Below are 13506 nucleotides of genomic sequence, written 5' to 3' on the forward strand. Positions count from 1 at the left end.
TAGTTTCATAAATGTGTCAAGTGCAGCGTCTGGATGCTCCTCATTACACACCACAGACCAGCAAATACTCTTTACATCATCAACATATGAATCACTACGACACTTCTTGTATGACCTCTTATACACTATATTAGGCCCAACCTTTGGAACTTTGGTTTTCCTAGATATGGCTACTATATTGTGATCACTACATCCTATGGATTTGGATACTGCTTTAAAGCAAATGTCTGCAGCGTTAGGAAAAATGTGATGAATACATGTTGATGATTTAATTCCTGTTGACCCCTCCATCTGCCACTATCCCATCTCTCTCTCCCCTGCACTCTCTTCCCGCTCTACCCAGCCTCTGTTATCAGTCCCCCTGGACCTCCACTCAGCACACTCCTCACAGTCCCCCCCCCCAACTGGCCTCCAGAACCCAGCCAGCACACGGCACTCTCAATAACCCCTCCAGCATTCCAATCCCAACTCTTCCCAGCCATCACATTCGCTCCCAGGGCCATAGATTACATTTCAATTGATCTATGACTTATGGTCAGCACCAAATTTCAGCATACTCTCAAAAGTGCCCCCCCCCCTCAACCTTAGCCTCAGGAAGCACACTCTCCACTTTCCCACCTGACTTCTCACAACACCAGCAGCCCCAGTATCCAGTTGTCCCTGACCACCATCCTCCCTCCCCAACACTCTCTCCTCCTCAGCCCCGCAGCTCAGAGCAGGAAATGCTATCAGGGGCTGTTCACGTCCGGCCGGCCCTTAGCTGCTCATCACAGGGTGGGTCACACAGTTCTCCATCTCCACTCTGCTCCTCTCCTCTCTTATCCCTTGTTCATGTAAAGCTCTATCTTCCCTCTCCTCTCTTATACTTCACTCCCTCTACAGGACTCCCAGGATGTGTTACACAGGTATATTTCTTCCCTCTGCTCCTGTCCTTTCCTCTTGCGTTCTCTGCTTCCTGTTCCCCAGATGCATCTGACTTCATCTTCATCCTACAACGACAGGCTTTGTCCAGTAGCACCTTGTCAGTCTTGCCTGGTTCCCCGATCTGTGTGCATTGTACCACTATACATACGAATGAAAAAGGTTCTGGCTAAAGCAAAAACTGTTCTGGCAACCAGACTACTGTCTGTCTGCTGTGCGATTTACAGGTGGGGTGCATCTGCTCCACAGACAGAGGACCTCAGTCAGATTTGCTGCTCCCTCTCGTCCTACTGTCACAGCTCCCTACATCCTGCCTAAGTGGAAATAAAGACTCTGCACATGTACTGTGTGATGTTCCCATCCCATGCCCAACCAACAGGGTGTCGGTCTTCAAAGCACAGCGCTTAACCATATCCCTGTCCTCTAGAGCCTCCTACTCCAGGGTGTTTCCTGATGCAGACAACCAGACCAGGGTGAAGCGTGACAGGGATCCCCATGGGGAGACACTAGCTCTGGTTCCAATTACGGCTCTCTTTGTGGGAGGCTGGGATTGTACCATCTGAGCCACTGGCTTAATCCTATTCTTTAACTTTTATTGTTGGTGACGCCTGCTGCTACAGTCTAGTTCCACCCTCAACTTCTGGACTTGACTCTGTACTACTGTGCTGTTTGTTGCTCTTTGGCTATCTGCCAAACTATTTGGTTTTTACTTTTAATACATTTTACCTATGTTTTTTCCTCACTAATTTTTTAATGAAACTTTTTCACCCCAGACGCTTTATCTAGACATGGACCTACAGGACTTCCACTAGGCGAAAAAGCTAAGTAGTAACATTAACACTATGCCATCTAATTGCAGTCGCTGTACTCATAATATACAGAACTATTGCCTTATGGTGAGAATAGCTGTGTTGCAAGCACAGCTTCATATGCAATCGTTAGGCAAGGGCAACTTAAGGGTAGGAAAGGATGAAACAGCGTCTGTGCCACCAGTAAATTCAGATTGTAGTATTAACCCCCCCACAGTCCCCGCAGCCGGAACATATTCTCTAGGCTTCTAGAAAGAAATGCTGTCGGCATTCTCAACCGGTGTTGCTCATTCAGCCGACAAACTTTCAACCGGTTCTCCCCATTAAGCAGCGAGTCGGAGGCCAAGCCTTCTCAGGTCTCTCCTCCACCTGTTACGGTGTCTGAGCTGTCGGAGCCTCCCACCATTAGCTCTGACAAATTGAAAACCTTAGTCTTTGGCAACTCCATTACCCACAATATTAGAATTTAAAATAATTATCCAGCGATCATACACAGGGGGCAGTGCTTCCCGACAAAAAGACTAATCTGAAGATGGTGCTGGCTAAGGCTATTGTAGAGAATATAGGGATATTGTTATCCACGTCGGCACCAACGGTGTTAGGATGAAACAGTCAGAGGTCACCAAGCGCAACATAGCGAGAAAGATGTGTCGGCATCGAGTAATTGTCACTTGCCCCCTCCCAGTTAGGGGGAGTGATGAGCTCTACAGCAGTCTCACAACTCAATTGCTGGTTGAAAACTGTTTTCTGCCCCTCCCAAAATATAGAATTTGTAGATAATTGGCCTTCGTTCTGGGACTCACCCACAAACAGGACCAAGCCTCACCTGCTGAGGAGTGGTGGACTCCGTCCTAGCTGGAGGAGTGCTCTCATCTTATCTATCAACATAGACAGGGCTCCACAATGAGATAGGGTGCAGGCCGCAATCTGTTAGCCAGCCTGCCAGCTTAGTGGAGTCTGCCACTAGCACAGTCAGTGTAGTCAGCTCAGCTATCCCCATTGAGATCGTGTCTGTGCCTCAATTTAGGTTGAGCAAAACTAATCATGGCGGTGTTCGCCGAAGAAATCTCACTGGAATAAAGACCTCCTCCGTTACTGTCATTATTGAAATAGATTGTGATATCTCACATCTCAAAATTGGGTGACTTAATGTTAGATCTCTCACATCCAATGCAGTCATAGTCAATGAACTAATCACTGATCATTATGGGGTGGCAGGGTAGCCTAGTGGTTAGAGCGTTGGACGAGTAACCTGAAGGTTGCAAGTTCAACCCCCGAGCAAGGTACAAATCTGTCGTTCTGCCCCTGAACAGGCAGTTAACCCACTGTTCCTAGGCCGTCATTGAAAATAAGAATTTTTTCTTAACTGACTTGCCTAGTTAAAGGTCAAATTAAAAATAAAAATACATTCTTGATGTGATTGGCCTGACTGAAACATGGCTCAAGCCTGATGAATTTACTGTGTTAAATGAGGCCTCTCCTCCTGGTTACACTATCCCATATCCCCCACGCATCCCACAAAGGTGGAGGTGTTGCTAACATTTACGACAGCAAAATACAAATAAATGACTGCGTTTTTGTATTTTGAGTTTCTAGTCATGAAATCTATGTAGCCTACTCAATCACCCTGTTAACAGGCCTGCTGGGCAGTCCAACATGTCTCCGGACCTACTCATTGCCACAGTCATACCCTGGATCTAGTTTTGTCCCGTGGAATAAACATTCTGGATCTAAATGTTTTTCCTCATAATCCTGGACTATCAGACCACCATTTTATTACGTTTGCAATCGCAACAAATAATCTGCTCAGACCCCGACCAAGGATCACCAAAAGCCGTGTTATAAATTCTCGGACAACCCAAAGATTCCTAGATGCCCTTCCAGACTCCCACCACCTATCCAAGGACAGAAAATACCCACGCCCTGACTAGCTTGGAAAGACAGTACCATGCAATATTAAAGAGGCCTCACCACTGCTCGATAATCCTATTTTTCCAGCCTAATTGAGGAGAATAAGAAAAATCCTAACATTTATTTTTGATACTGTTGCAAAGCTAACTAAAAAACAGCATTCAACAAGAGAGGATGGCTTTCACTTCAGCAGTGATGAATTCATGAACTTCTTCAATGAAAAAAGATACATTTGTTAATTAGAAAGCATTCACCTTATGACATCCAGTGGAACAGCCACTTTACAATAGTGCATCTAAATATTTTTTGAACCTAAGTATTCCTTAAAGAGGTGGGAAAGCAAATTAGAAAGCAAATTACGGACTCCTCTTTGAACCTGCGTATTTCTTAAAGCGCAGTTGTCCTGAGTCTGCACAGAACTGCCAGGACCTAGGATCAACGGAGACACAAGTTTTTTAAATCCTGTATATCGACACATTCATGAAAATAGTCATGGCCTCTAACCCGTCAAGCTGCATACTGGACCCTATTCCAACTAAACTACTGAAAGAGCTACTTCCTGTGCTTTGCCCTCCCTTGTTGAAGATAATAAATGGCTCCCTATCCACCGGATGTGTACCAAATTCACTAAAAGTGGCAGTAATAAAGCCTTTCTTGAAAAAGCCAAACTTTGACCCCTGAAATTTGTCAAAACTAAATAGGCCTATATCAAATCTCCCATTCCTCTCACATTTAGAAACATTTGAAAAAGCTGTTGCACAGCAACTCACTGCCTCCCTGAAGACAAATAATGTATATGAAATGCTTCAGTCTGGTTTTAGCACCGAGACTGCACCGAAGGTGGTAAATTACCTTGTAATGGCGTCAGACCAAGGCTCTGCATCTGTCCTCATGCTCCTAGATCTTAGTGCTGCTTTTGACACCATCGATCGCCACATTCTTTTGGAGAGATTAGAAACCCTAAATTGGTCTACACAGACAAGTTCTTGCCTGGTTTAGATCTTATCTGTCGGAAAGATATCAGTTTGTCTTTGTGGATTTTTTTTATTTGACTATTTCACCTTTATTTAACCAGGTAGGCTAGTTGAGAACAAGTTCTCATTTGCAACTGCGACCTGGCCAAGATAAAGCATAGCAGTGTGAACAGACAACAACACAGAGTTACACATGGAGTAAACAATAAACAAGTCAATAACACAGTATAATTTTTTTTTAAAGAGTCTATATACATTGTGTGCAAAAGGCATGAGGAGGTAGGTGAATAATTACAATTTAGCAGATTAACACTGGAGTGAAATAATCAAATGGTCATGTGCAGGTAGAGATACTGGTGTGCAAAAGAGCAGAAAAGTAAATAAATAAAAACAGTATGGGGATGAGGTAGGCAAATTGGGTGGGCTATTTACCGATGGACTATGTACAGCTGCAGCGATCAGTTAGCTGCTCAGATAGTAGATGTTTAAAGTTGGTAAGGGAGATAAAAGTCTCCAACTTCAACGATTTTTGCAATTCGTTCCAGTCACAGGCAGCAGAGAACTGGAAGGAAAGGAGGCCAAATTAGGTGTTGGCTTTAGGGATGGTCAGTGAGATATACCTGCTGGAGCGTGTGCTACGGGTGGGTGTTGCCATCGTGACCAGTGAACTGAGATAAGGCGGAGCTTTACCTAGCATGGACTTGTAGATGACCTGGAGCCAGTGGGTCTGGCGACGAATATGTAGCGGGGCCAGCCGACTAGAGCATACAGGTCGCAGTGGTGGGTGGGATAAGGTGCTTTAGTAACAAAACGGATTGCACTGTGATAAACTGCATCCAGTTTGCTGAGTAGAGTATTGGAAGCTATTTTGTAGATGACGGTCGCCGAAGTCGAGGATTGGTAGGATAATCAGTTTTACTAGGGTAAGTTTGGCGGCATGAGTGAAAGAGGCTTTGTTGCAGAATAGAAAGCCAACTCTAGATTTGATTTTAGATGTTTGATATGAGTCTGGAAGGAGAGTTTACAGTCTAGCCAGACACCTAGGTACTTATAGATGTCCACATATTCTAGGTCGGCACCATCCAGGGTGGTGATGCTAGTCGGGCGTGCGGGTGCAGGCAGCGAACAGTTGAAAAGCAGGCATTTGGTTTTACTAGCGTTTAAGAGCAGTTGGAGGCTACGGAAGGAGTGTTGTATGGCATTGAAGCTCGTTTGGAGGTTAGATAGCACAGTGTCCAAGGAAGGGCCAGAAGTATACAGAATGGTGTCGTCTGCGTAGAGGTGGATCAGGGAATCGCCCGCAGCAAGAGCAACATCATTGATATATACAGAGAAAAGAGTCGGCCCGAGAATTGAACCCTGTGGCACCCCCATAGAGACTGCCAGAGGACCGGACAACATGCCCTCCGATTTGACACACTGAACTCTGTCTGCAAAGTAATTGGTGAACCAGGCAAGGCAGTCATTAGAAAAACCGAGGCTACTGAGTCTGCCGATAAGAATATGGTGTTTAACAGAGTCAAAAGCCTTGGCCAGGTCGATGAAGATGGCTGCACAGTACTGTCTTTTATCGATGGCGGTTATGATATAGTTTAGTACCTTGAGCGTGGCTGAGGTGCACCCGTGACCGACTCGGAAACCAGATTGCACAGCGGAGAAGGTACAGTGGGATTCAAGATGGTCAGTGATCTGTTTGTTGTCTAGGCTTTCGAAGACCTTAGATAGGCAGGGCAGGATGGATATGCGGACGACACACAGCTGTACATTTCAATGAAACACGGTGAAGCCCCAAAATTGCCTACCCTCAAAGCCTGTGTTTCAGACATAAGGAAGTGGATGGCGGCAAATGTTTTACTTTTAAACTCGAACAAAACAGAGATGCTAGTTCTAGGTCCCAAGAAACAAAGAGATCTGCTGTTGGGATCTGATAATTAATCTTGATGGCTGTACAGTCGTCTCAAATAAAACTATGAAGGACTTCGGCGTTACTCTGGACCCTGATCTCTCTTTTGACGAACATATCAAGAATATTTCAAGGACAGCTTTTTTCCCCATCTTCGTAACATTCCAAAAACCTGCAACTTTTTGCCCAAAAATGATGCAGAAAAGCTCACCCATGCATTTGGCACTTCTAGATTAGACTACTGTAATGCTCTCCTCTCCGACTACCCGGATAAAGCACAAACTAAACAAGGCTGCTAGAATCTTGACTAAAACCCCCAAATTGTATCATATTACTCCAGTGCTAGCCTTCTCTACGCTGGCTTCCTGTTAACCTATGGGGGCGCTATGTCATTATTGGATAAAAAAACGTGCCCGTTTTAAGAGCAATATTCTGTCACGAAAAGGATGGTCGACTATGCATATAATTGGCAGCTTTGGAAAGAAAACACTGACGTTTTCAAAACTGCAAAGATATTATCTGTGAGTGCCCCAGAACTGATGCTACAGGCGAAACCAAGATGAAACCTCAAACATGAAATGAGCTGAATTTTTGAAGCTCTGTTATACTATCGTCTCCTTATATGGCTGTGAATGTGCCGTGAACGAGCTTATGCTCTCTGCCGTTCGTCCAAGATGTCTGCAGCATTGTGACGTATTTGTAGGCATATCATTGGAAGATTGGCCATAAGAGACTACATTTGCCAGGTGTCCGCCCGGTGTCCTTTGTCTAAATTGGTGCGCAATTGTCAGTGGCACGCATTTTACCATGCGATACAGAAGGAGAAGCACACTTCCAGGAACAACGTTTGGCCATGTTTCAGTCGATATTATGGAGTTATTTTGGAAAAAGTTTGGCGTTATAACTGAATTTTCATTTTTTTTTGGTAGCCAAACATGACGCAGAAAACAGAGCGATTTCTCCTGCACAAATAATCTTTCAGGAAAACTGAACATTTGCTATCTAACTGAGAGTCTCCTCATTGAAAACATCCGAAGTTCTTCAAAGGTAAATGATTTATTGAATGTTTTTGCTGGTTTTTGTGAAAATGTTGCCTGGTGATGCTAACGCTAAATGCTAATGCTAAATGCTAACGCTAAATGCTAAATTCTAGTTTTGCTATGGTAGAGAAAAATATTTTTGAAAATCTGAGATGACAGTGTTGTTAACAAAAGGCTAAGCATGAGAGCTAGCATATTGATTTCATTTCATTTGCGATTTTCATGAATAGTTAATGTTGCGTTATGCCAACCCGGATCCGGGTTGGCTCGACGCAAGAAGTTAAGGCTAGGGCTGATTTCAAGGTTTTACTGCTAACCAAAAAAAAGCATTACATGGGATTGCTCCTACCTCGCTCCCCACGATTTGGTCCTGCCGTACATACTAGGGATAAACAATATCAGTAATCAGTGAACATATCGGAATCGGACGAAATTAGCTAAAAATGCCAACATTGGTATCGGCACCGTAAGATGGCGCCGGAGAAGCCGATTGTGTTTTTTGTTTTGTTTATTTGCAACTTGTTTTTTAAACTTATTTTGTACATAATGTTGCCGCTACCGTCTCTGATGACCAAAAATAACTTCTAGACACCAGGACTGCAATTACTCACCATTGACAAGCAGAATTATTTTGACTCTGACATGACTCTGACGAGCCAGACACAAAGGATATACTGCTTCCTCAGGAACAGGCTCGATCCCCGTGATCTGCGTGAAGAGGAGGCGGAGAATGAGGGGTCGAAGGTCAGGCTGCCTTTTGATAATTCGTAGGTAATCGAATAAACCCCCATTTCCCTCCATTCTGCAAGCATACGCGCAATTTTAGGAGAATAAAATCGCTGAGTTACGCAGAAGATTAAACTACCAACGGGACATTAAAAACTAACATCTTATGCTTCATGGAGTTATGGCACAGCCAAGAGCTGTGCTACAGATTAGATAAACTACTTCTATGCCTCGCTTCGAGGCAAATAACACTGAAACGCATGAGAGCACCAGCTGTTCCGGAAGACTGTGTGATCATGTTCTCCGCAGCCGATGTAAGACCTTTAAACAGGTTAACATTCACAAGTCCGCAGGGCCAGATGGATTACTAGGACGTGTACTGCGAGCATGCGCTGACCAACTGGCAAGTGTCTTCACTGACATGTTCAACCTCTCTCTGTCCGAGTCTGTAATATCAACATGTTTAGGCAGACCATCATAGTCCCTGTGCCCAAGAACACTAAGGTAACCTGCTTAAATGACTACTGACCCATAGCACTCACATTTATAGACATGAAGTGCTTTGAAAGGCTGGCAATGGCTCACATCAACACCATCATCCCAGAAACCTTAGTGCCAAGTCTTTGTCCAAGAGGTAGAAGCCTCTAAACAGCTTCTACCCCCAAGCCATAAGACTCCTGAACATCTAGTCAAATGGCTACCCAGACTATTTGCAGTGCCCCCCCCCCTCCTCCTCTTTACACCAAGAGGCTTCTGGCTTCTTAACCTCTCTGACCTGTAAGGGATATTTCTGAAAGCAGTGAAGCGGTAGGGTGGGTCATTCCGGTGGTTGTTTGGTCAAAAAGGTTGTGATGTAGTGTATTAACCTCTCTGGGATATGTGGGACGAGCTTCATTTGTTGGAACTCCAATATGTTCCATAAACATCACAAATGGTCCTTTTGTTCGATTAATTCCATCAATATATCCAAAATGTCAATTTATTTGGCGCGTTGGATCCAGAAAAACACCGGTTCCAACTTGCGCAACGTGACTACAAAATATCTCAAAAGTTAACTGTAAACTTTGCCAAAACATTTCAAACTACTTTTGTAATACAACTTTAGATATTTGTTCAAGTAAATACTCTATAAAATTGAAGACGGGATGATCTGTGTTCAATACAGGAGTAAAACAAACTGTAGCTAGCTTTCTGGTCACGCGCCTCTTTCTAACAGTACACTTCAAGTGACCCTCGTTCAAGATGGCCGTACTTCCTCATTACACAAAGGAAAAACCTCAACCAATTTCTAAAGACTGTTGACATCCAGTGGAAACGATAGGAACTGCAAGAAGGTCCCTTAGAAATCTGGATACTCAATGAAAACACATTGAAAAGAGAGTGACCTCGAGAAAAAAAAAGAAATCTGAATGGTTTGTCCTCTGGGTTTCGCCTGCTAAATAACTTCTGTTATACTCACAGACATGATTCAAACAGATTTTGAACCTTCAAAGTGTTTTCTATCCAAAATCTACTAATAATATGCATATCTTATTTTCTGGGGATGGGTTGCAGGCAGTTGAATTTGGACATGCATTTCATCCGGACGTTAACATCATCTACCCTAAGCCAAAAAAAGCCTCCGGAACATCTAGTCGAATGGCTACCCAGACTATTTGCAGTGCCCCCGCCTCCCCACACCACTGCTACTCTCTGCTGTCATCTATGCATAGTCACTTTAATAACTCTACCTACATGTACATACTACTTCAACTAACCTGTGCCCCCGCACATTGACTCTGTATCGGTACCTACTGTATATAGTCTCGCTATTGTTATTTTACTGCTGCTCTTTAATTACTTGTTACTTTTATCTCTTATCCATATATATTTTAACTGCTGTTGTATTCAGCGTATGTGACAAATAAAATTTGATTTGATGTCTAGTTTAACGCCCCGATGTGCAAAACCGTGTCAAAGCTGACATGCATACTTATATAACTTAGGTCCATGATGTAATGACACCACGTAAAATGTTGCGCTATACGTGCAACACAGCATTCTAAAACTAGCCCACAATGTCTGCTGTGTGGATCGAGCAGTCATTTGAAACAGTAACAACATTTCAGCGAGACAACTTAAAGACAAAATCCATTAATGCCAAGATAATGGAATTCATGGCCCTTGACAATCAACCGTTCTCTGACGTGGGTGATGTTGGCTTTCGCCAACTTAGGAGCACCGGTGCACACTACCAAGTGCGCTATTTTTCAGATGTTGTCCTACCGGAGTTACACAATAATAGTGTCACTGCTATTAGCTTCACGACATACGAACTATGGAACGCCTCCAAGTCGATGAACAGCATTCTCACCTCCAGGTGGGTTCCTGAGATTGCAGCTGTGGACCTATTTGGGCGGTCAAATTGGAGTGGGTCTAGGGTGTCGTGGAGGTGATATGGTCCTTGACTAGTCTCTCAAGCACTTCTCAGCTAAAACAGCCCACAATTGCTGTTGGGAACAGGAACGAAAATGGTGGCCCTGACTTGAAGCATTGGGAACAGCAGACTGGCTGGTCTTTGCGTGTCAAAAAAGATACAGTAGCACTGTCAAAGCTGTACAAAAAAGTCTGCAAACAAGCAAACACAGGCCAGGAAGGATTTGTTTACAATACCGCGTTGGTAATAAAGCATAAACTTGTTCTACCGTCATTTCTGGCGTAGCTAGCTTTAGCTTGGTACCTAGCTAGAACCAAGACAACCAGCCTAAAAACAATGACCAGTAGAACATAGTGGCAACCTAGCCAATACTTACATACAAGGATTCCTAAATCATTGCTAAGAATAATGAAAATGACTAAATCAAATCAAATTTGATTTGATTTCGTAATTTTCATTATTCTTAGCAATGATTTAGGAATCCTTGTGTGTAAGTATTAGCTAGGTTGCCACTTGTTGTTCACCTATTGAAATTGAACTTCAGTTCATGAAAATAAATAGCTAGTCAGCAACTTAACCCTGGTGCCCAAAATTAACGTTATAAGCAGAGAACTAGCTTAATCTGGCCAGTGAGGCTCGACCACACCAGGTTATGTGGAACAGTGGAATTTGTCGTTTGCCTTCAAAATTAAAGTCTGTCATTGACAGTAATGCAAATTAACACAAATGGTAGAATTATGCCATACTTTTATTTTGAAGGCTAACCGCCAAGTCCACTATTGTGGCTAATCCTTATTGTGGTTAGCTTCATATAGATGGGTCCGACCACCATAAATCAAATAGGAACAGTCTTATAAATTAGGGTTATTTTAGATGATGACACCTAGCTATATAGTTAGCTAGCTAACTATAGCTACTGAAACAGATGTTGTGTTATTTGACGTGCATCTTTTAAGACACGCAAAGACTGAAACGGTGTTCCATAGAAATCCTGTTTGAGAATGAAACGACTGATCAACGAAACAGGTTTTGATGATGTTTTACTGGTTATGGGGACATACGTAAATGCCAACAAAGTGTGTGTGTGTGTGTAATCTTTGTTTAACTAGGCAAGTCAGTTAAGAACACATTCTTATTTACATCCTGGATGACGCTGGGCCAATTGTGCTCCGCACTATGGTTGGTGCTCCGCACCAATCACGGCCGGATGTGCAAAAACCTGGATTCAAACCATGCTCTAGACTGCTGTGTCCATGTGTGTGTGATAACTATTTAACTGTACTAGCTTTAAAGGCCGCTAAAATTGTAAATATCGGTTATCGATATCGTATTTTTTTGAAAAGGAAAATATTGGATATCGGTATTGGGCAAAAATGTCATATCGGTGCACCACCAGTACATACCTACACGTACGCTACGGTCACAAGACGCAGGCCTCCTTATTGTCCCTAGAATTTCTAAGCAAACTGCTGGAGGCAGGATTTTCTCCTATAAAGCTCAATTTCTATGGAATGGTCTACCTATCCATGTGAGAGACGCAGACTCGGTCTCAACCTTTAAGTCTTTACTTAATTAAGACTCATCTCTTCAGTAGATCCTATGATTGAGTGTAGTCTGGCACAGGGGTGTGAATGTGAACTGCAAGGCACTGGAGTGATGAACCACTCTTGCTGTCTCTGCCTGGCCGGCTCCCTCTCTCCACTGGGATTCTCTGCCTCTGACCCTGTTACGGGGGCTGAGTCAGTGGCTTACTGGTGCTCTTCCATGCCGTCCCTAGGAGGGATGCGTCATTTGAGTGGGTTGATTCACAGAAGTGATCTTCCAGTCTGGTTTTGCGCCCCCTCAGGCTAGTGCGGTGGAGGAGATCTTTGTGGGCTATACTCAGCCTTGTCTCAGGGTAGTAAGTTGGTCTGTTGATATCCCTCTAGTGGTGTGGGGGCTGTGCTTTGACAAAGTGGTTGGGGTTTTATCCTGCCTGGTTTGCCCTGTCCTGGGGTACCTGTCCGGAGATAGTGTCCTGTCTGAATTTAAGTATGCTTCCTCTAATTCCGATTAGAGCAATTAGGCAGCATTTAAGTACGCTTCCTCTTCCTCTGATTTTTCCAAGATGGTGCAGCAGTTTTGTTTTTGTCCCATGTAAATACTCTTTTTGGTAAATTTTGAATACATATTTCAATCTCTTTTTTCCATTTTCAAATTAAATATACCTTCCTGCAACCCTCACCCAATGTGGTACGGATCTGCTATTTTTTAGACCTTATCACTGGAACCTCCATTAGCTACTTAGTTATTGGCTAACACTGCTAGCGGTCTTTACCTTTAGCATGGACACCAGCCGCTTTAGCACGGATAGCCCAGATAATACCTGCCAGTCTGCACAGCGCGATATCAGCCCTGAGCATATCGGACTGCTTATTTTTTCCACTATATCACCGGATTCCTGCCGCAAGTTCTGGACCATTACACCGGATTGTCACAGCTAGCTAGCTGCTACCGAGTGGCTATTGTGGCTAACGCCCTTGTCCAGAAGCATGCACAAGTTAGCCTCGAGCTAGCCTCGAGCGAGGCCCATCTCCCTGCTAGCAAACAAAGTACACCAACTATAATACCTCTCTTGCCAATTTGGCCTGGACACTTTGTCAACACGGAGCCCCGCCGATCCATCACGACTGGTCTGCTTATCTTCTAATGTAATTCAACTGATGTGCTCTCAACCGGCCTGCGTTGTGGATGTTGTGAAGATCCATCTGCTATCCCCGGCCTTACAGCCTTTAGCAGTACCCTCATCCTACTCATCCTCTGTTCC

The 13506-nt window shown here is 43.9% G+C and overlaps 1 protein-coding gene across 6 annotated transcripts in view; it reads right to left on the reverse strand.

Moving 5' to 3' along the window:
- The window catches only part of lrrc56 (leucine rich repeat containing 56), a 63822-nt gene that overhangs the window by 16443 nt on the left and 33873 nt on the right, over window positions 1–13506 (reverse strand). Inside the window, exons 2-3 of one of the 6 annotated variants that reach the window (XM_046349514.1) lie at window positions 8170–8266; window positions 7908–7940 (exon numbers count right to left, since the gene is read on the reverse strand). The exons of 4 other annotated variants lie outside the window; for them this stretch is intronic. In XM_046349514.1, coding sequence (XP_046205470.1) covers window positions 7908–7939 — 32 coding nt within the window. In that variant the 5' untranslated portion in view covers window position 7940; window positions 8170–8266. The remainder of the gene's footprint in view (window positions 1–7907; window positions 7941–8169; window positions 8267–13506) is intronic. One more of the 6 variants, XM_046349523.1, reaches the window with a different exon arrangement.

The sequence above is a fragment of the Oncorhynchus gorbuscha genome, linkage group LG01 (genome assembly GCF_021184085.1).
Source record: "Oncorhynchus gorbuscha isolate QuinsamMale2020 ecotype Even-year linkage group LG01, OgorEven_v1.0, whole genome shotgun sequence".
NCBI classification, from domain to species: domain Eukaryota; kingdom Metazoa; phylum Chordata; class Actinopteri; order Salmoniformes; family Salmonidae; genus Oncorhynchus; species Oncorhynchus gorbuscha.